Here is a 25,242-nt window from a genome sequence, read left to right on the forward strand (position 1 = left end):
TGTGGTGTGTTCCAAGCTGATGTCTTGGTGAAAATAGATCTGAGGGGGAGACTTACGTTAGTTCTGAGGAACAGACTTGAAATATGGCTGATCTCATTTATTATATTTTCTTTTCTATTTTTAACCCTTTGAAACAAGAGTCAAGTTAGTAGGCTCAAATAACCTGTATTTTTAAGGAGTCATCTCTGTAGAGTCAGGATGTGTCAGTATTACAAGTTAGTAAATTTGTAAGATATTTGACATTGTATGGATTTAACAAAGGCAAAGCTTTGTCTGTCAAATTAACTACATACCTTGTTAGCATGGTATTTAATCGGTAAGAGAGTGTGCAGTCCTTAGTGACCTAAGGAATTAACTTGAAGTGCAAATGTATTTGTAAAATTCTGAAACGTGCAAAACTTGTGTCCCTTGGAGAGCAGGCAAAAAAAACTTGGCAAACCTTACATCTGGTTACTAACTTCTCAGATAAGAGTTTTGCATAGCTCAAAATGGTGAAGAATTAAAATGCACTCAAATTGTCAGCACTTCTTAAATTCACATAGCCAAAGAACACCTGTTCAAATAATGTGACAATATTAAAAAAAAAAAATCAAATTACTTATGATAAGGAATTCCAGTAAAATTGGTTACAAGTTAGGTCAGAAACAAGTCAGAGGTGTTGTGATACAGTTGTGTGGATTTTTACAGAAATTGGAAAGTGTGTTGACATTTCATTTTTATTGGGAATATAAGAAACTTCAAGATAAAGTGTTCCAACTTGTAAAAATAAATTCATGAATAGTGTGGAATGAGAAGCAGTTTTTTTAATTGTAGTTGGTTTTAATCAGTGAATGAACTTTTTTATTCAAGACTATATTGAAATTTTTACTCCTAAACTACAATTTCTGTTGGCTTCTATATTCCAAAGATTCCTAAGGCTAAAGGCAATTGCTGCATTTTGTTAATGTTATGCACCGTTCCCCTTTCTTCTGAAATTTCTATACCTCTTGGTGTAATGGGCATCAGAATGCTGCTCGTGCTCTTTGTGAACTGCGTGCATTTCAATTTAGGTATCGGTGAGCTTTCCAGCTACATAGAAAGTTTTATCATAGTAGGCTCTGCTGTCTTTATCTTGGTCCTGGGTCAGCTGTCACAAGGAAGCTTTGTCTAACTTGCCCTTTTTCTCCAGCTGTGCTAAAATAGCTTGTGGGGTGGTTTCTTTCTTGTGTTTAAAATAGTAGAAAATGTATCTGACTTCACACAGCTATTGCCTCTGTTAGAAGCAAGTAATTTTACTTTCATAAGGTAAAAGCTTACAAACATAACTTCTTGGCCGCCTGGGCACACTGCTGGCTCATGTTCAGCCGGCTGTCGACCAACACCCCCAGGTCCTTCTCTGCTGGAAGCTTTGACTAACTTGCCCTTTTTCTCCAGCTGTGCTAAAATAGCTTGTGGGGTGGTTTCTTTCTTGTGTTTAAAATAGTAGAAAATGTATCTGACTTCACACAGCTATTGCCTCTGTTAGAAGCAAGTAATTTTACTTTCATAAGGTAAAAGCTTACAAACATAAAAGCATTGGAGGGGAAGTAAAATATCACAAAATACTTCTCTGCAGCACAAGAGGTCACTTTTCATGAAAAGATCTATTTCTTTAACTTCCTAGGGTGTTTTTTGTTCTTTAACAAAAATACTTGAGTAGCATTTTTGCTTACCAATAGCTGTAGAGGCCAGAGTAGAGCACCATAGTTGATTAACGAAAGCAAACAATATCACTGTCTCTGCCTAATGTCACCTTCTTCAGCCGGGGCAGTGTATCCAAAGATGCAACAACCTTCAGCCACACTTCCAACTAGCCACTCTGCTAGATGCTGTGTAAGCATCCCATTCTTGAGTGGAGGCTCTCTGTTTTTTCCCCCACTTTCCAAAATGTCATGCTGTGTGCCAGACCTTTTCTGTTCTAGCCTTTGAGATTCTGTGTGATAACCATTAATGAAGGTGAAATGCTTGGTGGGTGTAATCAGTAGAAGATCTTGTGATACTATAGTAACTTTAGCTGTCAGATAATACCAAGAATATAAAATTACAAAATACCTGAAGAAATGAATTCTGTTTTAGCATAATGACTATATTGAAGTTAGCAAATGTTATTTACAGGAAAGAAATTTTAGGTGAAACTAGGAAAGACTTTTTTTGATGGAAACGATAATGCTTTAAGTTGGAAGACTTGCCTTTTTCCATCTGAGCAGTTTGTGTATTTGCCTGCTCATCAGTTGAGTGTAGATAGTTGGTGAAGTTCTCCATCTGCTGGTGCGAGGTGGTGAATGCACTCTGCAGGTAGGGCTGGGAGTGGTATTTCTGTTTCTCAAATGTAGCAGCTGCATTAGTCTTCAAGACAGTTAGTTCGTACATTTACTTTTTAGTTAAAATTATTTCCAAACATATCTCAAGACAATCATGAACTTTTTAGGATAAAGGGATGGCAAAAACTGTTGTTTCAGTCACTATAGATTATTAAACTTGTTAACTATTGTTCAATTCGGCAGTTCATTGAACTTTTAGGTTTGATGCAAGTGCAGACAAGCAAGCAGGGCTGGAATATTTTTACAAATTAATTTTTACTTAAAAAAAAATAAAAAAATCTTTCCTCAAGTTCCACATTTCCTGCCTAAATTGTCCCTTAGTTTTTTCACAAATAGAAAGGGATGTTCCTGCACGATTGAACACACATAGGCCTACTTATTCAGCTCTGGAACACTAGGATGTTGAAGTGCAGTTTTTCTACTTTCACCAAAGGTTTTCCTGCTGGTTGATAATTGCGCCTGGTGACTTTTTATCTCTTTCCACTCCGGGATGTCAGTGAGAATTGGTTTTGCTTCAGACAGAAGCACACAGCTGAGTGGTGAATAGTCATCATTTCACCCATGATTTTACCAGGGCTCTGGCAGCCCTGAGCATTCCACACAACCCCCTTCTTTTTTAAGTATGTTTGTAGTTAAGGAGAAGCATTGTGACTATGATCTGATAATTTGAGCTTGTGTGCTTGAAATTCTAAACCTAGCTGTATATCTTAGCACTGGTACTATACTGTTACTCATCTTCATTAGTGACTTGGTGTTTTATGTAAATTAATGCAAGGCAAGGATAAGGAAACACTTCTGTCAGTCAGAATTGCAAATAGAAGTGAGGTTTCCTTTGTTGGAAGACTTTTTTGATGGCCATCTAGACAGGGGAGGGATAAGAATTGTACAACTTTGATGTTGGATACTGTAGAATTTTTTTTTAAAGCAAGAAGAAAATAGCAGGCCAAAACAAATTTCAAAGTTTGTTTTCCCTTATTCGTAGTTTTCCCTTATTTAGGATTATGTGCATCTTTATGTATGCCCTCTCTGCTCAGAACTGATCTTTAATAGTCTTAGTACTCTCTTGATTCTGAGCTTGGTGTTCAGAAAAGTGAATCTACTCATTGGACTACAGTCTAGCATGTGACCACGTTTTTTACATTCACAAGGATGTTTCAGTGCTTTACTTCAGAATCACTGCTGTTTGCAGTTTAATCCTTCAGGAAAATGGTTCAAACTCCAAAAGTCTTTGTTTAATGTTGCAACTGGGGGGGGGGGGCGGCGCCAAATTTGAAGTTGCTTGGAGTTTCTGGAAGTTTCCATTTGGTTTTATGAAAAGGTTTATTAGTACTGTTTTGATAGAGACCTGTTAAACGTGGTAAAGGATTCATTAGTGTTCTAAGAAGGTTCTTAATTTAAAGTGTTTAACCATAAAAATTGTGTTGTGGTGATCCCTATAATGTAAACTTAGGAACCAGCTTCATTCTGATAACTTAAATGACCTTGGGCATCTGGATTGTTTCTGTGAATTCCTGACTCACGAATTTGCACAAATAGGCATGTACAAAACAGGAATTTGCTGAATTGCATTGGAGTATTTCTCAGATAAAAGATTACATTCATAATTTTAAAAAGAATGCTCTGCGAAATATGCTTGTTTGAAGAGGCAGGTGGAATTTTTTAAAAGGTGATACTCAGTAATGCAATTAAAGATTCAGGGGTGAGTGTCTCATTTATTCTTATTCTTTGTTAACTAGGTTACCTAGAATGTGCACCAAGATTCATGATGGTCTTTTTCTTCTTTTGGCTATCTAAGCTGACTTTGTAATTAATGTTAGTAACTAGCTCACTATGGGTACTGAAGAGGCAGGTGGAATTTTTTAAAAGGTGATACTCAGTAATGCAATTAAAGATTCAGGGGTGAGTGTCTCATTTATTCTTATTCTTTGTTAACTAGGTTACCTAGAATGTGCACCAAGATTCATGATGGTCTTTTTCTTCTTTTGGCTATCTAAGCTGACTTTGTAATTAATGTTAGTAACTAGCTCACTATGGGTACTCTATTCATCTAGAAGTGGTGCATTAAACTTTTTTGTTTTCCTTTCTTCCAGTCTTCTGTTGCTATTTTACTTGTAAATCATGCAACACTAAGAATGTTGACACAGGGATTTTAGGAGTTTAGTGATTAATAATGTAATAACTGCAGATAAAATACAGATCTGAAGGAATTATTTTGAAGGGAATATGCTGTGCAGAATTCGTGAAACTTGCTAGTCACTTAAGAGCCGTCAAGCTGTTGAAAACGTCTGGGTACTTAAGGAATTCGTACTCCTCTAGTGAATATGGCAGGCACTAGGAGGAGCTCAGATACTCAGAGGGGTTTCCAGAACAGAGGAATGTGTGGTTGTGTCTGCACTAGTGTTCTGGTTCAACTCAAAAGTGAACATCTGAGAAGCATCTCCTGGACATCGCCACTCACCTGGCTTTGTCTCCCACTGGGGGGTGATTTCAGAGCATGTAAACCCGGTTTCTTTCAAATATAACTAAGTTGGTACATGCTCCAACTGCTGTTGGACATTTAGTTCTCAGAATGGGACTAGAGCTAGTCCAAAGGCAGTTGCTGTCCCCCCCAAATATATATAATATGGGTGGTAGGTTCTTAGAACTGTTCAGTGTCTGTGTAAACTCTTAACGCTGCATTGCTTACTAATGCAGACAGCCCATGTTGACATATTAAAGCTGAGCTGAAAAACATTGGATTGAGTTAAAATCTGAAGGGCAGAATTTTGATTAAATACTGGCTGTCCTGACTCTTAATAGTTGTGCTTCGTAAAGTGATCCAATACTAACAATATTTCATCACCCTCTAATAGTTGTTGCTTTGTTTCTCTTTTGAAACTCAAGTTATGTAAACATATCTATTTTCCAGGACTCGTTTGTGATGTGCTTCTGAAAGAAGAACTGAGAATCCATTACATACTTACACTTTTGGGAAAACTCTCCTCCTAATGCATTTTACAAACTAATTGAATTATCATAGAAATTCAGCATGGGAGGAGCTGTGAGTGCTGGAGAAGACAACGATGACTTAATTGATAACTTGAAAGAAGCTCAGTACATTCGCACTGAGAGTGTGGAGCAAGCCTTCAGAGCAATTGATCGTGGTGATTATTATCTGGAAGGATACAGGGACAATGCCTATAAAGACTTGGCCTGGAAGCATGGAAATATACACTTGTCAGCACCTTGCATTTATTCTGAAGTCATGGAAGCACTGAAGCTTCAGCCTGGATTATCTTTTCTAAATCTGGGTAGTGGAACCGGATACTTGAGTACAATGGTGGGATTAATATTAGGTAACTTAACATTTTTATTTTAATATAGTGTTTCTGCATATTTTTAGAAGATTATACAAGCCCTGTAAAACTTACTTTTACTTCTTTAAAAATGACAGTACTATACTTAAGACTGGGTGTTTGAGATGTGTTGTTAAAATACTGTATGTTATCTACAAGCTGTTCACTGACACTGCTGTTCAGTGACATTTCATGGAGTGCTTTGGAAGAGGCAATTGTTCCTGCTTGCCTTTCAGTAGTCTAAAATTCTCATTTGAAAGGAAACAGTCCTTTTGTTGCTTAAAAGGAAAAGGCAAAAAAGAACAATTTTTGATGACTAAAATTTTAGTCTGCATTTGCACCATGTTTATGCTCTTACTCTAGGTTACTGTTTTGATCTTCAGTTTATGGAAAGAAAAATCTAAATTGTAAAGGCTAATGACTCTTCAAGAAACGTAATTGAAAAATGAATCTATCAGCGTGCAAACAATTTTTTTTAAAATACATTCATTTAATCATTTTATTAGTGAGAAAGTTCTAGGATGTAGACTGGTAAGACTGTTTGAGCACTGCAGGTCTGTAGGTTTTTAAAACTATTTTAACAGATTAGCACTGTGGGTTTTTTCTTCTGTTTTCAAACACATTTCCTGTATGGAAAAAAGATGGAATGAAATATTGCTGTCTACATTTAAATTTTAAAACCTACCTTAGAGAGAAAAATTCTTTAATTCTTCCTCCTCCCCAATATTTAGAATACAGAGCATGTGTATCAACAAATACTTTTTTTTTGGCAAGTGAATTTCATTACATGAAATAACTTCATTTATTTCAGTACGTAGTTTTCATAGATATAATTTTATTGACTGCATTACATGGAGTCTTCATATTTCCTTGGTTGCAGAAACCTTGCTGACAGGTAATATATAAAGATTTTGCATATATTTATTTATATACACGACTGAGGTGTGAAGAGTTGATTTGTTAATTTTCAATTAGTTTAGTTACTTTCTGTCATCTGTTCTTATTTATTAAAGAGTAGAAATTATCCCTAATAGTACATAACAAACGTCATTTGTTGGCATCTCTGGCAGTGTCTTCTGTTCCAGTTAATACCAATAAATTCATCAGATTCCTGGTTCCACAAAAGAACAGTAGAATTATGTTCATTCACAGGTAAAAATAAAAAAGAAGATATCTACTCTATTAGAGTGTTGCTTTGCCCTTTTCAAGAGCGTTTCTGTTTAAGAGAGTAGATATTTTTAATTAGGTTGTAATATTTTAAGTTCAGCGTTCTGTTTCAGCATTAAAACAATTAGTAAATATTGCTGCATTCTCTTCTCTAAAATGTTTGCTCAGGGTAGTGAGTGATGGTATTCATTTATTTCTCTGTCTTGTGGAAAGCTTTGTTATTTCATTATTCTTTCTTAACTATGATGTTTAAAAAAGAAATTGTGGCTTATGTATATTGCACTTTTGTATCTGTGTATTTATCTAACTTATTCTGAGTGGCTGGGGGCTGGCTGTTGAATGCTCCTGGGTTTGACCTCTCCTTATCAAGCAGAATTCCTATCCTTGAGAATATTATATGCGGAGTTGAAGAAATTAAACAGGAAAAGACCTGTCTTCTACAGAGGGTGAGATTGGCTGACAGCCCCCGAGGAGCACGGTTACACTGCAGATGTTCCCACAGAGCCAGCTCAGGTGCTGATACTTCTCTAGCAGTGCTGAGGAGCCTGGAGCAGCGACTGCTCAGCTATTTACAGAAGTGGACTTTCCATGCTTCTGTAGTGCTGTACCCAGTCTCCAAAGTCTGCTTAGTGTTGTAATGTGGTTTGAGTGCTAGGTTGAGGCATGGAAGGTATAAATATAGTTTGTGTGCCTTTATTTTCTTACTCTGCTCCCTTTGATAAAATTACTAGTTACATATAATCATTCTTATCTATTTTGTTTGTTTTAAACCAGGGAACAGCTGCTTTAACAAAGAAAAATAAACAGAAGTAATTTTCTGACAAATAAACCATATATATTTTTAAAAGCTCACATTTTTTTTTTAAACCGATTTCAGTGTGCACTGCAATTAGTAACAGAGAACCATGTGTTTTTTGACAGTAGTTGAATATCTTTCAATTTGATAATGTAGTGAGGAGTATTTCTGCCACGTTGGCAGTGTCAAAATGACTAGATTAAATTAGCAAATAATTTGAAACTGGTAAACACTTGTAAGTATAGCAACATACTAAAAAAAAACCCAAACCACACCATTCCATAGAGATTAAATTAACTGTTGTTGATACTGTTAAAATGTAAATGTAGTTCAGACTACGTGGTGGAATTGCTAGCTCATTATGCTGAAAGAGGCCAGTTGACTTTGGAGAGTAACAGAGAAGTTGGTTTCACGTTTTTAGAATGGCTGACTCTCTGATTAAATGTACAGCTGTGACTTTCCTGATGAAAGAGGAGAACATGTTTCTCATATTTCTGTTCAAATTATGAATACTATGGTGTATCATGATATGGTGGTGTCTTGCATTCATAGATTTAATTTCAAGCTGTTGGAGCAACTGACAGTTTGTTTTTAGTTCTTTGTTTTTCAAAATTGAGTATTGAAAGGAATGTATATGTGAATTTTGGGACAGATGATGCCGATGCATTTTTAATGTACTTAAAATCATGAGGTTAAAGGGATGGCGATTAATTTTTGATTAAAGAAAACATACCTTGGATGCTGCTGCATGCTGTAGAACTGTACCTGTACTGGTTAGAAACATCATAGCTTATTTCTGTGCAGGGGAACATTAAACAATTAAACAGCTAGGAAGGGATTGCCTGTGCTAATGCTTTTCTTAATGTGATAGATAATAAACTGAATTTACAGTAGGTATGAGTGTCAACAGGAGGTACATGTTTTCACAAGTTCTAAGAACATCCCTTGGATATCTATCTACCTCTTGCCTGCCATCAGAGAGGTCTTACGAGCACTGCCTATGATAAACTATTGGATTGGTTTTATTTCACCTAGTAGAAAATGTTCTAAACAATGTTAAGAATTGCAATTATTAATCAGCTTAGTGGCATATACTATTTTTTTCTTGCAGTAAAAATGAAACCTTTCTCAGTAACCCTAGGTCTGTTTTGTTAATTGGTGTCCTAGAAAAGACAAATTGAATTCTGTTTCATTGGAGTAACATCTTTGAGCTAAATATTTAGGAAAGATTAGAACACAGTGGTGGCTATAAATATAAGTTTTGTCTAATCTTATTGATGTTTACTTTCCCTTCTTCCCCTTCCCTCTCCCTTTTCCAATTCTATGCTCCAATGACTAAAGGCCCTGGGCTATGAGTGCATGTTAAATATAGCCACACTTGCTGTGGGGATTCTATCTGATTCGGATTCCTTCCTGATGTTGATAATCCTCATAATACTGTATTATGATTTCTTCTTGTTCCTGAAAAATAGCATTAACTTTTGGCACACAAATTGACTTGGAAATACACTTGGATTTGATTGCAGGAAAGCAGTATTGCAACTGTGATGGGATTGTGATGAGTAAACATAACGTGTGGTCAATTTATGTTCTAGATGGAAATTAAGTATTATACAAGTAAATCAGGAGCAGACTTCTGATTTTGGAAACTGCAAAATAGAAGAGCAGATGGGCTAAGGGATATAATCCCCGATCTCTGAATTGCCAAAAGCTGAAAATTTTGCCATAAGAAAACTTTTCAAAATTTAAATACCAAAATACAGACTAAATCGTAATTTGTAAATGGTTGTATTCCAACTAAATACTGTGTTGAAAGAGAAGTTGCTCAGACTGACTTAAGTGTAGTCAGATTCATTTTTTTCTGTATGCTTATGGAGAAAATTCATCCTATAAAATCGTTTTGCCACAGTTCTATCCCTGTTTCATTGATGCTTTGGCCTTTTACCTGCTTAAGCATTGGTAATGCAGATGAAAAAATAACTTTGTCTAGCAGTGTTGGGAGACTTGTGTGTTTTATGTGATGTTAGTGCTTTCACAGATGAAAGGTATAATGCTGTTCCACGTGGTTGTGCTGTGCTTAAAGGAAAAAAAAAAAAAAACAACCAAAAAACCAACACCCTGCTGTTTTTATTTACAGGACCTTTTGGGATAAATCATGGAATAGAGCTTCATTCAGATGTGGTAGAATATGCCAAGGAAAAATTGGAGAGCTTCATAAAATATAGTGATAGCTTCGATAAGTAAGTATCTCATTTGTGTAGTTTACTTTGCAGCAGCGTTTCTGTTTTTAAACTGAGCACGTCATTGCTTATGAGTTTAGGGAGGGGAGAAGAATGGCATCACACAACCAAAACATAAAACTTTCAGTTTGTGACATTAGTTCATGAGGTAAGTTAAGGCTTAAGAAAGCACGTTTTAGCAGTGTGGGGGTATTCCTGCTGTGTAATACTTACCAAAGTTGATTTCCCTGCGTTTTGGCAGTGTGTATACATACACATGCACATGTATGTATGTGCATGTACATGCATATATACATACGTACTTAGAGAATGACGTGATATGCAGGTGTCTTTGTCTGCATGTGTAGAGTAATTTGTAGCCATTAAGCCAGTTTTTATTATAACTGGACGTCATCTTTCTGTACAGTATTAACTTTTTTCTAATCTTCCACTGTTGTTCTAGACATGAGTAAATTTATCTGGTTGTCTTCGTGTTTATCACCTGAAGAGATGGACTTAGAAGTATTCATCGGTGCTCATACATCACTCATTTTTACTGGTATACTTCTGGGTTACAGGGCTTTGAACCTTATTGGTTCAACAATTTTTTTATTATTAGTTTTAAGTTGGCCCATAAGAATCTGGATCTTGGACCTCTCTGCCTCTGTGAAGGGGAAAACACATTTCTCGCTAGGGCTATTCTCTGTAAAGACTTTTTTCCTTACAGGCAATAAGTTCTCCAACAGTGATTGTAAGGTAGCTTCTGGAAATGCAGAAAAGCTTTTGAACTGTAGGAGTAGCCTAAGAATTACACGTCCTATGCCTTGCCTCTTCCCCAGCAGGCAGCAGAGAAAACTCTTTCTATCCCTTTACCTTTGTTTATAATGTCTTATGAACTGTCATGCTCTTGGTTATGTTGGCTGGAGCTCAATCCACTTTTTTCCGTACCCCCAAACTTCTGGAGCTCTGGTCTGACCACAGGCCTTCTTCCTTCTGCTCCTAAGTAACAAAAGGCTCTTAATTAATAAAGTTAAGTTTAAAGTATCATCCTAGTGTTACCTGTATCGGAATTAAATTCTGTACTTACGATATTGACTAGATGATTTTAGTACTATTAGAATAAATAAAATATTACAGGATTAAAATAAAGTATTACAGGATTCTATTCCCATTAGAATAAATAAAATTATGTAAGAGGAAATACATATGTTTCATTACTACTGTCTTAATTTTAATACAAGAACTTATGGTAGCTGAGGTTAATACATACAGAAACCAGAACAAATAAAAATAGATTCAGTCTAGAGCTTTATGGTGCACTTTATATAATCTGTCTTTAAAAAAGTGTGTTAAATGTGGTCACTTGTGATCATTACTAATATCGCATTAGTAGCTCTATTAAGTTAGATGTACCTGCCAGCTAATCAATTCCTGTGCATACCTGTATTCCTGCATTCCTGTAGGTGTGTGTACTCAGGCATACAAAAAGCTGGTTTTGATTGAAATGTCTTTCCAATCTGGTGATATGTTTATGTACAGAAATTAAGAGACATTGAATGAAGGAGTAGCAAGGAAATTTTACTATCACTTAAACAAAATCTGATTAGGATATTTATGTAAATGAATATCAGAACACCTGGGTTTACACTTTAAAACATGGAAGAACTGGAAAAAAAAAAAACCAAAGTTGCTAAACTTGACATAAGTGAATGTCAGTGTTGTATGTATATTGTGTTTGAAGGAAATAAGTGATCATATGTAGTAAATGATCTAAATATTCTTAAAGGAGAAGAGATGTATTTTCCCCTAATTCAGCGAAGATCAACTCTGGGGACAGTGTTATAAATACTGTGTGCTATTTAAAATGATAGTTAAATTGATCTTTAGTTATATGGTGTTATTCCAATGAGGGGGAAAAAGTCAGCAAGTCGGTGAATGTGATCTAAATGTTATCACTAATTTGTATATTATATCTTGGCATATGCTGTTTAACAATCCACCTTTCCTCACAACAGTAAAATACTAAGGAATGGCTACAGAAACACCCTCCTCACCAACCTAACAAAAATTATACTTCTATGAAAGTGCTTTTTGATGCAAATCTACTTGGTAATAGCTGCATTGCAGCTGACATAATACTGATTCGCTGGTTAGATTTTGTGTTTTGTGGGGGGATTTGTAACTTGTCTGCATAGCTGATTCTGGTTAACTGCTTTCTTTGTAAATACTCTGTCTTTTAATGTAGTTAATGAAGATGGTGTGTGGGTTTTTCTGTGATGAGGTCCTTTTATTTTTTTTTTTAAATATAAGCAAATTCATACAGCATGTCTTGAATTTTAATCTGCCTCTCAAAGTAACATGCTCTGGGTCAGTAAGTCTGGTTTTGATTCTTGTTTCAGTAACTTTCCTGCATCTTCATTTATAAGTGAAAGATACTTACCCAAAATAGGGCGGACTGTGGCATCTGAACTTAACTACTGATTTGGTCAGCTTAGTATTCGGACGAAAGACCACTCAAGAAAAAGGTGTGCAGTGTCTGTTTACTGTTGAACACTGGTGTATACCTAGCAGGTGTCCTTACTGTTTGAAAATAGATTTTATGTGACAGACTGGTATGAATTAAGCTAAGTGTCTGAGTGGATGTGTGTATGTGTGATGGGGAAAAATACCTTCTGCTTGCCAGCAGCCTCTAACGAGGCACCTGGGGGACAGAAGGAGCATAGAGACCATGATCTGTTTTCCTGGCAGCAATGGAGTTATGCGGATGGGTTATTCTGTAAAACTTTGCATTGCCACTTCCCCTGCATTCTTTCTTTAGTGTATAATGTTCTTTAGTCTGGTCTGAATATTTTAAGCAATCTCCTTTTGAAACAAAAAGTAGGGGTTTAACCTTATGGGTAGGTATTCGGAGAGCTTCAACCTAGATGCTAAATAAACACTTTAACTTTGTGGTGTTCTTTCACTTGGAGCAATAGGCCATTGTCTTTGCATCTGACTTTTGCGTGGAGCTGGGTCATGATGATTTAGGTGGGTTTTTGCCTGATAAAGCAAGATGGAATATTGCTTTGATGACATTTTTATGGGGGAATGATCCAGTGTTGTGTGGTATAATGCAACTTTTTGTCTTGATTCCTGATAAGAATGTTGTTGAAATGTAATTAAAAACTTACTTTTCTATGATCGGGGTAGGTGCTTGACCAAAGACTGGAAGCAATGTAAAAATAGCATGTCCAGAAGGATTCGAGACACTCTGCCTAAAGGGAGGGTTGTCTACCTCTGGTAGCTGGGCTTCTCTCAGTTTTGGCCTGTTGATGGTTCATTGGAGGAAAAGCGTTTCAGGTACCCGTTTCAGAAAAATAATTCCAGTAGTCACTTGTATCTGTATCCATATCCCACCAATCTATAAAAATAATTTTCCTCTAAATGGAGGTGGAGTTGTTCATCCTGAGAGGTAAAGTGCTGCCTTGATTTTACTTGACAACATTTGTTTGCCAGTAGAAGCAAGGGAGAAGTGCTATGTGAAAGTGTCGTCATGGTTGAGGTGCAAAGATTTTAGGTATAGAATAAAGAAGGCTTTCTGTCTGAGTCTGAAATACGCGTAATGCGCTCTATCGTTCTTAAAAACTTCAGGGAATGCATGCCAATTAAGGGGAAAAAATCATTCCTTAAGAAGGCTCTATCTAAAACACATATGTGCACGTACCAGGCCCCGCTTCACCTGTTTATTGAAGGGGAATGTGTTGTCTTTTCTGCTCCCAGTCAACTTCTAGACCTAGAATATCCAGCTCGGAGAGAGAGCCAAAGGGCAAGGCTAGGTTGCCCATCTTCTAGCACCCTATCAAAAACCAAACCTGGGTAAGATGGTGAAGTCCCTGCTGTGAAAGAAAATCACCAACCCTTCTCAGGATCAAAAGAAACCACTTCAATGGTAAGTGACAAGAACCCTAGTACTACTTCTGGGATAACTGTTATGGGTGAAACTTCTTCCTGAAGTCCTGTACTAGGTTGTGTTGGCATTGAAAAACAGTAAGCTTAATCTTCCAACAGAATATTTACTTGTCTTCATTGAAATTCAGGGCTCCTGCTAGGACTCTGAAGGCTCACTTTCTTTTCATTAAAGCAGATTTGAAACAAAGTTCCTTGTATACACACAAAGAAAATAAAGCTCCTTCCTGCCTGTGCAGCTGGTTAATAATTGCAGTAAAAATCTAAGCAGGAAAAGCAAACTGTCTCCAAAACTCAGTGGTGGTTTTCTCAGTTTACTGAGAACTTGGTCTTAGTTTCAAATAGTGTAAATGATGGGGTTTTTTTGGTGGTGAATGAATTCTTAGAGGTTTAGTCTAACCAGAACAACACAGGGACTACAAGAATTCCAGTGGGATTCTTTGATGCCAGAGGTTATGTTAAACAAAAAGGAAAGCTAAATAGGCTTTTGGAATACACCTTTTTCATTTAGAGGTATTAAAGAGAAATACTATTTCTAATCCTACACCTCATAAATCAGAAGGCTCAAAAAATGACAACTGAATCTACTCTTACCTAGGAAGGAACTAAACCTGCATTTTTCAAATATTTGATAGTTGCAGAAATACATATTCTTGCCCTCTCAGAATCACACATATCTTTTAGAAATAAATAAATAAATCCTGTGGTGGACACTGCCTTTCTTTGGAAATCTCTCATTGCTACAAATTTTGATAGTAGTTAGAACGTTTGTTACATTAAAGCAAGCGATGACAATGCTCAGTGCATGGTTCCTATAAAAATCTGTTGCTTCACAAAACCCCACAGTACAAAATACGATAATTTCAACCTATAAACCCATTTTTCTGCTTCAGTAAAAAAAAAAGTAAATACTCTTCTGTTTTTGTAAAAAGATAAGTTGTTTTCCAGACTTCTATCCATGGTTGTATTAGGGCCCTGACAATAATCTGAAGTGACAGAATTTTTTTTTTCTTGCTTCCCCGTTCATGTCCACTTTTCTTAAAATTCACTGTGGAATTGATAATAAGTATTCCTTCAATATAATTCTTCATTTTACCACCAAAGTTTAGAAATAGTACATAATGAAGTTTGAATTTTGTAAACCAGTGTTGAAGGGAGAGTGAGGTTAGTCATAAGTATTTTTAAGAACCAGTGTTTGAATCTTTCTTCAGTTTCATTGAAGTGGACCAAAAGACATTACTCAATTATTTCTGATGAGATGAATAACAGAAATTATAAACAAGATAGCTAAGGTCATATAATAGAAGAACCAAGACAATTTTATTCAAAAATAGATATGACAAATACAAGCAAAGTAGAAATACAGGTTTCTCTCTTACTGTCCTGCAGCGTTGCCTGGAAGCTGAAAAAATGTTCAAGACAAAATTACTGAATAGAAATTTTACCAACATCACTTTTGGCTATTACTCTAATGCTGATTAAAATTACTATTATTGTAATTGGATGCAAGGAACTTAAAAATTTTCCTTGTAGATTTTGTTTTCAGATTTAATATTTTTATTCTGTTTATTCTAACCTTTGTAGTGTACATGCAGAAGGTCTCGCAAATAACAATAATACTAATAATATGTAAAATGTGTGTAACTTTTCAACAAAACATGCTAGCAATCCATGACATGAACCAAAGACTAGTTCAGAGAGCTTGAAAAAAATGCTTAAACGAGATGGAATGAACAGTGGAGAAAAAATTTAAAAAAAAAGTGGAAAGAACAAAATTAAAAAAAAAAGTGGAAAGAACTTGCCATCTTGGTGCCCTGCTACTGTCCATCTTAATAGGAAAAGAATTAACACTCTTTAGAAACTGTTTTCCCATATTAACTGAGCAGGTTTTAAGTTTCTTAGCTAGTGATTTAATCTTAAATGGACATCACTGACAGGATATAACATGGGAAGTATTTATTGAGAAACAAATGGGAAAACCTTTCCCTGCAATATATAAGAAGTACCTTTAAATCTGATTGATATTAGTTCTAAAGCACTTTTGCAGTCGAGTAAAATGAGAAAGGCTAATGAGGCATAGAAATAGGAAAGCACTTCATTATTCTGTTGCAGGTTCTTGTGGCATGTTATATCACACAATGCCATGTGAGTATTGACCTTCATCTGTGGTTTTCAAAGAGGAGAAGTTTTATGTCAGTTTAAAACTTGAAAAATTGACTAAATGATCTGAAAGCTTCTTCAAGGTTTCTTTCAGTTAATGCATTAGTGTTTAAACAGGTTTTAGGAGTACTTGGAGTAAGATTACAGATTCATGAAATTCTTATGTTTGACATAGGAGAAGCTCTGAGAGTATTGTCTTTTTAATGCAAATGGACAAAGAAGACAGAGCTTCCTAGATTAAATTATTTGTAGCTTTTCAGTCTGTCTTAAAATAACCACAGGAAACACTTATTTTTCAGCTGCTATAGCTGTGTTTTAAAAAGATAGGCCAGTTTTTTGTTGGTGAAGAGAGTAAGAAACTTCTAAACCAATCTGCCAGAACTGATTTCCTCCCCACCCCCTTCTTCCCCCATCCTGAGGGGTTCTTTTGCTGAAAATATGGTCAGCAGTAAATTAGAATTAGGACAGCAGTATATTAGTCTAGGACAAAAGTAAATGTTATTTCCTTGTCACAGTAGTAAAAATAGTTTAATGTTTTATCATATGTTTTCAGAGTCTACACATTTTGCAGATTCATTTCAATGTCTGCTTATTAATGTATTTGGTTTAAGGCAAGTTTGATATAAAGCTAATTTCATGAGTTCTTACGCTGGATTTACTATTCTGTTTTGGAATATGTATTAAAACCTGTTTTGGTTTTTTTCTGTGAAGAGTTATGCATGAAATTTGCCTTGCAATGCTTTTGAATTCTTTGTTCCAATGTAGTGTCACTGGAGTTCAAATGGCAAGTGTTAACAAATTGGCAGCCTTTTCTTACACATAATTGAAGTTGAAGAGTAGTCCTTTGTGCCCTAAATTTAAATGAATTTCCTATTAGTGGGGAATTGGAGCAGTTTGATGGTACTGAATGAGATTTCAGACTTTTTGGAGGGTTTGAGTTGGCTGACTAAAGGAAGTGAGTTGTGGATGGGAAAATGGTATACTAAATTCATACTGAAATGGGTGTTCTTTCTGTTAGGGCTGTGAGCAGCAAGCTGAGATACGAGTGTGGTCAGTAAATATAGGGATAGGCAGAAGTGTACTGTTAGATGATATCCTGGTATGAATGCAGTAGTTGAGAGGTGTAAAATGTAGCTGGAGTGATGCTGGTTTTAAGAACTAATTAATTTTTTTGGCAAAAGACAGGTGTGAGTAGTTTAAGTGGTTCCTCAATACTACTTTTTTTTGAAGCATCTTGTAGCATGTTTTACTGTTTCCTTCAAACACAAGCCTGTGGATGTTGAAAGTTGGTTTTTTCCTTCATATTACTTGATTTTTCTCCCCCGTTTTATTGAACTTGTTCTTTTTAAAGAATCAAGTATGTATACCACTTTAAAAAAAACTTAAAAAAAGACAATTCATGCCTACTTGCACTTAGTTTCTTCTTCAAGAGACATTGGGATAACATCCTGCATTCATGAAGGTTGTATAGATAGAAGAGCTTAGCCCGAAAAGCATCCGGTACATCTTCAGAGTTGGAAGTAATTAAAGGGTAGGCTCTGTGGGTGGGTGTTATGGTAGGACCAACCGATGAATCCCATTGTAAAAAAACCCTTGCTGTTAGAGTAGGTTATTGTACTTTGTTCTCTTTTTATTAATTGTGTTATCATACAAACACTAGATTGGTGGATATGGATACAAGAGCAACAAACTTTAATCTTAGTTCTTTGCTATAAATGTTTTTTTAAATGGATGTTCATTTTATTACAATAGTAATACTTCATTGTGGTGTTATCTATGGGGAATCTTACTTAAAAGAACATGGGCAGTAACAAGCTATTACTTGATAATTTTCTTAAGTTGCTGCAGCAAAGAGAAATGCACTTTAAATTCTACAGAAAATACTTTACATTCAGCTGGAAGAAAAGTACTGTGGCTGTGTTGAGGATGAACTTGAAACACCCATCCTTGAGGGATAGATTACAAAAATGCAAAAGATGGAAGGCCAGAATCAGGTCAACAGATGTTTTATGTGCTTGAAACTGCTTGGTTAACTTGGGCTGTTGCTAAAAATGATCTGTGTGTGCTTAAATTTATCCTATGGCAAGTGCTCGTTTAAACAGAAATCTTCTGTTGCTATATTATCTATAATGGGAACTCGTAATTTCTGTTCTTTTGGCTGTTGGTTCTCTTGTAATCAAGATACGAGATTCAACTGAAGAACCTAATGTGATTAAAACTTCTCCAGATTGTTACAGCACTTTATTTTTTGCCTTTTTTGGCATCTGATGTATGAAATAAAGAGGGGTTTTTTTCATGTTACTTATATAACACTCTAAGGCCACCCTGGCCATTTGGTAGAGGTGAACAAATGGTAAAGAACACTTGGCATTTCTTAGTTCCATTTCAACTCAGTAACTAAAAACAAAATTTAAGTGAAATATTACCTCATCTTGATAGGTAGCTTATGTGATTTGTCAATACTGCATGTTAAAGCAATAAACCATTTCTTTTCAGCAGTGTCATTAATCTAATAAAAGATAGCTCAGTGTAACACAGAAGGAAATTGAATATCTGATGTTTTAATATCCCAAAGGCAATAGGAATAAAATCAACTCGTTGGATATAGTGACAATTGGGACTAAAAGAATTTGGGTTTGATAGGTCAAGTTCCATTGTAAAACAATGTGGTTGATACTACTTTCATACTGTAAGACTAACAAGCTTGTGATGCTGTTGGTAGGTATTCTTAAAATCGCTTACTCTCTTGTATTTGCAGAACCTTTGTATTTAAGTTTTAGATCACTTCCTGATCAAATGAGGGCATCTTTTATATGTGCGTAATACTGAACTTAACTTTGATTATTTTGAAAACTATTTGGGCAAGTTAGTAAAACAAATTCTCAAAATTATACTTTAGTCTCTGTTGGAAGGTCATCACAAATTACTGGATTAGATAAATACAAGAAAATGGTACGTGCATTTATCAGCTCTTTCTGATTCAGGGGCTCATGTATCTTTTTGTGAAAATGGAATCAGCTGAAGATTCAGGGAGTGGGGAAAGAGTCTTCTTGCATCACTGGTGAGGTTTACTTTACATGGGAGTGTGGAGGAGTAAGGTTCACCATTGTACAAATTAACTGGGTTTACAAAGTCCGTAATACTCTACTGTATGAAACTCTGTATGCCTTTATTTCTGGTATTTTGTCACTGCTCGTACCATAACACATGAAGCAGTTGGTTCTGTGGGAAGCACGAGTGAAGAGGCTTGGCTTTTGGACTTGTATGTTGCCATGACCAGAGACAGTTTATAACCTTTTCCTCCCATTTCTTCTACCTACTTTTACTTAGCTTTCTGGGTAACAGGAAGCTACATATGGCAATACTTGAACTGCCTATGTTCGAGTGGGCAGCTAGCATACCAATGCCGGCCAGCTGGGTGTCACTATTGCATGGCCAGGTGAGCTGAGTAGACCCCCTTGTTCTTCCTCTGACATGGACTAAAGAGGTGTCTTCAGGAACTACATATACCCTAGTCCATACAGTGTTTAGGTTTGCTGTGGGAAATGAGTCTTTCGGGAAACTCCTGTTGTTGACAAATTGGGTTGAAACTAGCCGAAGCTATGTGGGGGAAGAGGGTGTTTTTTTGAAGTAACTGGACTAACAAATAACTAGCTGATTTGATCATAAGCCTCGTGTCTCCACAAAACTGTGCTAATAACATAGAACACAGTCCAGCCAATTTAAAGTGCCTGTAGGCAGAGTTGGTCTCTAGTGCTTAACCCATCTCATTCTTAGGTGTAATAGGAAATTGCTTCTGCGTCTTCATTTGCACTTTATGCCCTTCTGGTTGCAAGCTGTGGAGCTAAATGAGAGATTCTCTTCAGCTTTTACTATATTTGTAAGACCACTGTGGATTTTCATCTACAGCTCATGTATAGAGCATTTTGTGTATGGGGAATGTTTTGTGGGGTTTTGTTGTCTTGTATTTTTGCTTATTTGGAGAGTTTGGTGTTCCTGCTTGTATTAAGAGGGTGTGACCAGTGGCTTCATGAGTTTTAGGGTGGTTGCTAGTAGAGGAGGCAGTTTAGGAGTATCTGGTAATAAGCTTGCCAGCTTTCAGAGGAGCATTCTGAGAAGATCAGAAGTTGTGAAAGTTGCCAGGTTAGGCAGGCAGGCTGTCTTCATTTTTCTAAAACTAACCAGGGACTGTCTCAAGGATCTAAAACTGCTTTTTAGAAAAGTACCAAGTTCCCTCTCTCTCCCTGCCCCCCACCCCTTGTACTTTTGAAGCCTACAAAGGTACTTTGCTCAAACTTTCAAATTAAATTGATGTGATGCTTGACTTAAACTGTAGCCAACCTGAAATTAAAACTATAGCATGAACTGCCTGATTGACCTTCACTTAATGTAGAAAAATACATGATAGTCCAAGCGCTTATGAAATGAGATCGCTTCTTCAGCAAGGTGATCAGTGCCTTGGGTTTAATTTTCTTCCCAGCATTTAACCTTGCCTAATGTATTTCTAGATCTTTCTGTGTTAATCTGAAGTTATTTCAACCACAGTTCAGGCTGGGCTAGCTGCCCAGTTGTGTGCAACAAGGAAGTTGTTCCCCACTCCCCCTCCCTCTCCCTTTTTTCTTTTTTATCTACCAGTGTTGTTTGTAGCTTTCAGTTTTTCCTCTGGATTTGTATGAGGAAACAACATTATGGACTGTGGGCCACATATAGCACATGAGAGCTATGCAGTAGTTGGTAAATGATTCTGGGGTCTGTCTGTGACTAGTCAAAGGAGGCATTGCATTATTTTCAAGGTCAAGCATCCCATCTTGGGGGGGGGGGGGGGGGGGGAGATACACGTCAAGCAAAAACTTCAGTTTAATAGAATTCTGATTTGTTAATGGCAGTGCTGTAGATAGGAAAGTCAGCCAAGCCTTATAGGCAGCATCCCTAAGCAGTGAAAGCTGCCAAGCTTCGTTGTAACTGAAGAAATACTGATTTGAATGTTGTCAGGTGCTGTACTGGGATTTGCTACTGCTAGCCAAGTGGAAAAAAAAATTCTTTTCCAATGACAGTCAGCTGTAAAGTTCATAAAATGGCTGCATGTATTTCAAGAAGTTCTTAGAAAAATTCATTCCTTCTGGATGAAGTTTGAGATGCATTGGATTTTAATACTGCCAGATGAAGTTTATGAACCATTTCATGCAACAAGAAGTTAGGTTTTACTTAATATTTTTTTTCAAAGGAAACCATAAATCCTTCCTATGAGCAACTGTGTAACCTCTTTTCTTAATTTTTAAAGTGCTTGGTGAAAACAAGGTTATTCACTGAAGGAATTTTTTTAGACAAAGGTGAATTACATTTATTGTGGTGTTAACAGCTGAAGCGCTAAGGTGCTGCAGAGATTTGAAAAATGTCAGAAAGTATCAGTGTAATGGAAAACATACGCAGCTTTGGCAATAAAGCTCTATCCTGTACATCTTTCCTTCGGTATTTTATGCAGTGACAAAGAGTACTTACAGTCCTTGCAACTTCTGTTATAAACTTAGGTCCGCTTAAAAGCAGTTGTATAACTTTCATTTGCTGATGAAAATTAGAACAGATGCTTCTGAGATAATTAATTTTTTTTTCTTGCTTTGTGTGTGGTCAAAAAATGACAGACTTCTCAATTAAATTCCTTTTTTGGGGAAAAGTGGATTGAGCTCAAGGTGGAAAATTGGGAGGTAGAGGAAAACAAGTCTTTTAAAAGCCTAATTTAAAAAAAAATGGCGTGGGGGTTACTAGGAAATGAACTGTTTCAATATTTATTCAACAGCCTGGATATCACACATTGCTAATAAATGTACTATTTTAAAGGCACTTCTACTGTATGGCTTGTAAGGTTTCTTTAGACAAATCTATTTGCTTGCAGTTAGGAAGTCTGGTGATGCTTTGAGACCTTTTCAGTTTTGCATAATACATAATTATAACTGCTTAAGAATTTTTCTTTGGTGGTCCTGATGTGGCAGAAAAACCAGATTATTTTCAAAGTAGTATTGCCATAATACAGACTTTTAAAGTATGTGTGCTAATCTTTTTTTCATTACATAAGCAAAGATATGAAAAATATTTTTCTGTCTTTATCTAAACTGGCTTTTCTTTAAAAATCCTAATTTGAAATGTGTCCCCTCTTTGTTTTTTTTTCTTCCCCCTAGATTTGAGTTCTGTGAACCTGCCTTTGTGGTTGGTAATTGTTTGGAAATAGCCTCAGACAGTCATCAATATGACCGGATTTACTGTGGAGCTGGAGTCCAGAAAGACCATGAAAACTACATGAAAATTTTATTGAAAGTTGGAGGCATTTTAGTAATGCCTATAGAAGATCAGGTGACTTAGTGACCATTTCCCCTTTTTATCTTTCAGTGTGAGAAATACATAATTTAAGGAATGCTTTTAAATGTATATTTGACTGAGTTAATGTTCAACTAATGATATCTTGATTCAGTGTATTGCTGCAGTTAAGCAGATATTAGTCTTTTTAATGAAGTCTTGAACTTTTTTTCCCTTAAACTTGTAAGAAAGCATCAATATCCTGCTTCCAACAGCCTGTGGCAAAACTGTGTCTTCAGTGAAACCAGAATTCCACTCACAGTATTGTCAGTGTATTATACCAGTCCCAGAGCTGCTTTGAAATCTCGCTGCCACACTGACATTTTCAGTCAGTACTTCAAAACAAAGAAACCACCCTCTAAACCAAGAGAATTTATTTCAGAGAAATATGAAATAGCTGTGATTACTGGGACATTGTAAGGGGAGGAAAAAACTGAAGGAAAAAATACAACTTATTTCCAGCAGTTTTCAGTGTTACTTTTCCGTGTTAGATTAAATGTTTTTCAGACAGGTGTATTATTTTAATAATACTTCGCACTTTTATCGCTTTTCATCCTTAGATCTCAAAAGGCTTTACAAAGATAAGTATTATTCTCCCTGTTTTACTAATAGGGAAATTGAGAAAGACAGATTGTGATTTAAGTTGGATGTCCTCCTAAATACAGATAACTACTAAAATGCTTATTGATAAACATGCTAGTTACTTTATCTTCCAAAAAGAATTATCACATTATGTATCTGCTTTCTCAAAATACCAAAGTGATTTAAACAGAGCCTGCATGATTCAGTTCCATAAATATTTTTTTCAGTATTTATTGGACTAAGATACTGTCAGTTGAAATTGATAGAATCCAACTTAAAAGTAGTCTCGATTTGAAAGCAAAATTAAAACTGTGAATATTTCTACCTTGTATACAAATGGTTAGGGGGCTAGACCATGTAAAGTATAAGGAGCAGCTGAAAGATCCGGGTTAATCTAGCCTGCAAAGAAATGGCTAAGGGAACGTTTAGTTCCTGACTCGGCTTCCTAAAGGGGTGGAGAATTTACCTAGTAGACCGGAGTCCAGTTCTCCTCACAGGTGCACAGCAAACTGGAAGAAGAATGTTACAAATGGCAGAAAGGGGGCATTCTGCCTGCATATAGGGAAGACAATTTTTCTGAATGAGAGTGGTTGAACAGTACAGCAGGTTGCCTAGTCAGGTGGGGAAATCTCAGTCCTAGAAGATCTTTTAACTTCATCGGAAAAGCTTCTGAGTTGCCTGGTTTAACTTTGAAGCTGGTCTTGTTCAAGCAGGAGGTAGGACTCTAGAGGTTGCTTCCAGTCTAAAGTATTCTGTGATCTTTTGGAAAAATCAGAAAAAGCAAAACTTACCTTGGGCCTTAATTTTCCAGGTGCATCTCTTCCCATTGCCAAAGAGCCTTATTCAGTACTCTAGTGACGAAGTAATATTTCAAGGACTATGGAAGTCCTTTCTGTTCATAAAACAGCCTTTATAAATTAATTTTGAAGCAAACCAAAATAGCAGTGTGTTTGAACACCAATCTGAATAGTATTGAGTATGACAAAACTGTACCACTGATTTATTTTGGTTTTGTTTTTATGCAGCTAACACAAATCTTGAGAACGGGACAGAACACGTGGGAAAGTAAAAATATCCTTGCTGTTTCATTTGCTCCACTAGTGCAACCAAACAGAAATGACAACGGCAAACATGATACTGTGGGACTGCGTAAGTGTCATTTGTGGGCTTGATGGGTTGTTACAGTGCCTGCTGGTGGTGTTCTGGAAGTGGGGAAGCTATGCTATACAGACATAACATGATAGAACAGGAACATACGGTTTAGCAAAGCAGTAGCTCACTGATAATGTTTTTGTGCTCCTGGCACGTGTTCTGTGTTACTAAACAAGTAATATCCTGAATTAAAATGATACAGTGCGTCCAGCTTATTTTTCCAAACTTCTTTTCCTTTTAGGTTCAGCTTCTCTTTCTAGCGAGGTACAGATAAAATAGCAAGCTAATATTAGGTCTATCAGGAGCACTAACTTTCTGATCATCTCCTAGAGAAAAATATTTATTCTCTTCCCCCTGAAGTGGAAGGAACAGGTCTAAACTGCAGCTGTGGTACTGTAGGATATTAATAGCTGAGTGTGCTTGTGTCTGCCTGCCAACTGATACAGTGATGCCTGGCTGTTTTTTAGTAGTCATTGGGGTTGGCTTTCTAGCTGCAATGCTTTGAATTAGATTAGTAAAGGTGCTTAGAAAGTCTCTGAAAGTACATCTCTTGCCAGGATGGTAAGATAGCATGATAAGGGGAAAAAAGTGGCAGAGAAAAAAAGTGGTAGAGTTGCAATTTTATGTCAGGGCTAGGAGTAGAGTAATACACAGAGCTTCAGTAATGTGGGAACTTAAACAAACCCAACAAAGAGCCTAGAAGATAACGGCTTTTCTCTCCTGTTTTGTTCTGTTAATATATAAACAAAGAGAACATCCCTCTGTCCTTTTCACGTTTCCTGCTTCCATGCACGTTTTTTAACTGTGAAACAGGTATAACCCTTCAGGAGTCCAGGATGTCCTATCAGATTGCATTGCCTATAACTACTGATCTGGCTATTAATTTTGAGAGCATGTGTGAGCCCTGCGAAGGATAGTTCCTTATTATAGCTACCTTTTACTTTTTTTGTTCAAAGTATAGATGATCCTTTCCTTTATGTAATCAGTTCTTTTGCAGAAATAATTCATTTTGGTTGCTTTAACACTTGCTTTTTGACACCTCAGAAGTTACTTCCTGAAATTAACTTAGAATCATAGAATAGTTTGGGTTGGAAAGGACCTTTTAAAGGTCATGTAGTCCAACCCCCCTGCAATGAGCAGGGACATCTTCAACTAGATCAGGTTGCTAAGAGCCCCGTCCAACCTGACCTGGAATGTTT

General features: G+C 36.4%; 1 protein-coding gene across 5 annotated transcripts in view; it reads left to right on the forward strand.

Moving 5' to 3' along the window:
* The window catches only part of PCMTD1 (protein-L-isoaspartate (D-aspartate) O-methyltransferase domain containing 1), a 48,498-nt gene that overhangs the window by 15,825 nt on the left and 7,431 nt on the right, over window positions 1-25,242 (forward strand). The window contains exons 2-5 of one of the 5 annotated variants that reach the window (XM_009289354.2): window positions 5,248-5,674; window positions 9,775-9,877; window positions 22,135-22,306; window positions 23,917-24,040. In XM_009289354.2, the coding sequence (XP_009287629.1) occupies window positions 5,368-5,674; window positions 9,775-9,877; window positions 22,135-22,306; window positions 23,917-24,040 (706 nt within the window). In that variant the 5' untranslated portion in view covers window positions 5,248-5,367. Of the gene's footprint in view, window positions 1-5,247; window positions 5,675-6,451; window positions 6,570-6,724; window positions 6,827-7,215; window positions 7,355-9,774; window positions 9,878-13,087; window positions 13,785-22,134; window positions 22,307-23,916; window positions 24,041-25,242 lie in introns of those variants that run through there. The other 4 variants (XM_019474652.1, XM_019474653.1, XM_009289356.2 and 1 more) reach the window with 4 other exon arrangements.

Source organism: Aptenodytes forsteri, unplaced genomic scaffold (genome assembly GCF_000699145.1).
Source record: "Aptenodytes forsteri isolate BGI_AS27 unplaced genomic scaffold, ASM69914v1 Scaffold139, whole genome shotgun sequence".
NCBI lineage: Eukaryota > Metazoa > Chordata > Aves > Sphenisciformes > Spheniscidae > Aptenodytes > Aptenodytes forsteri.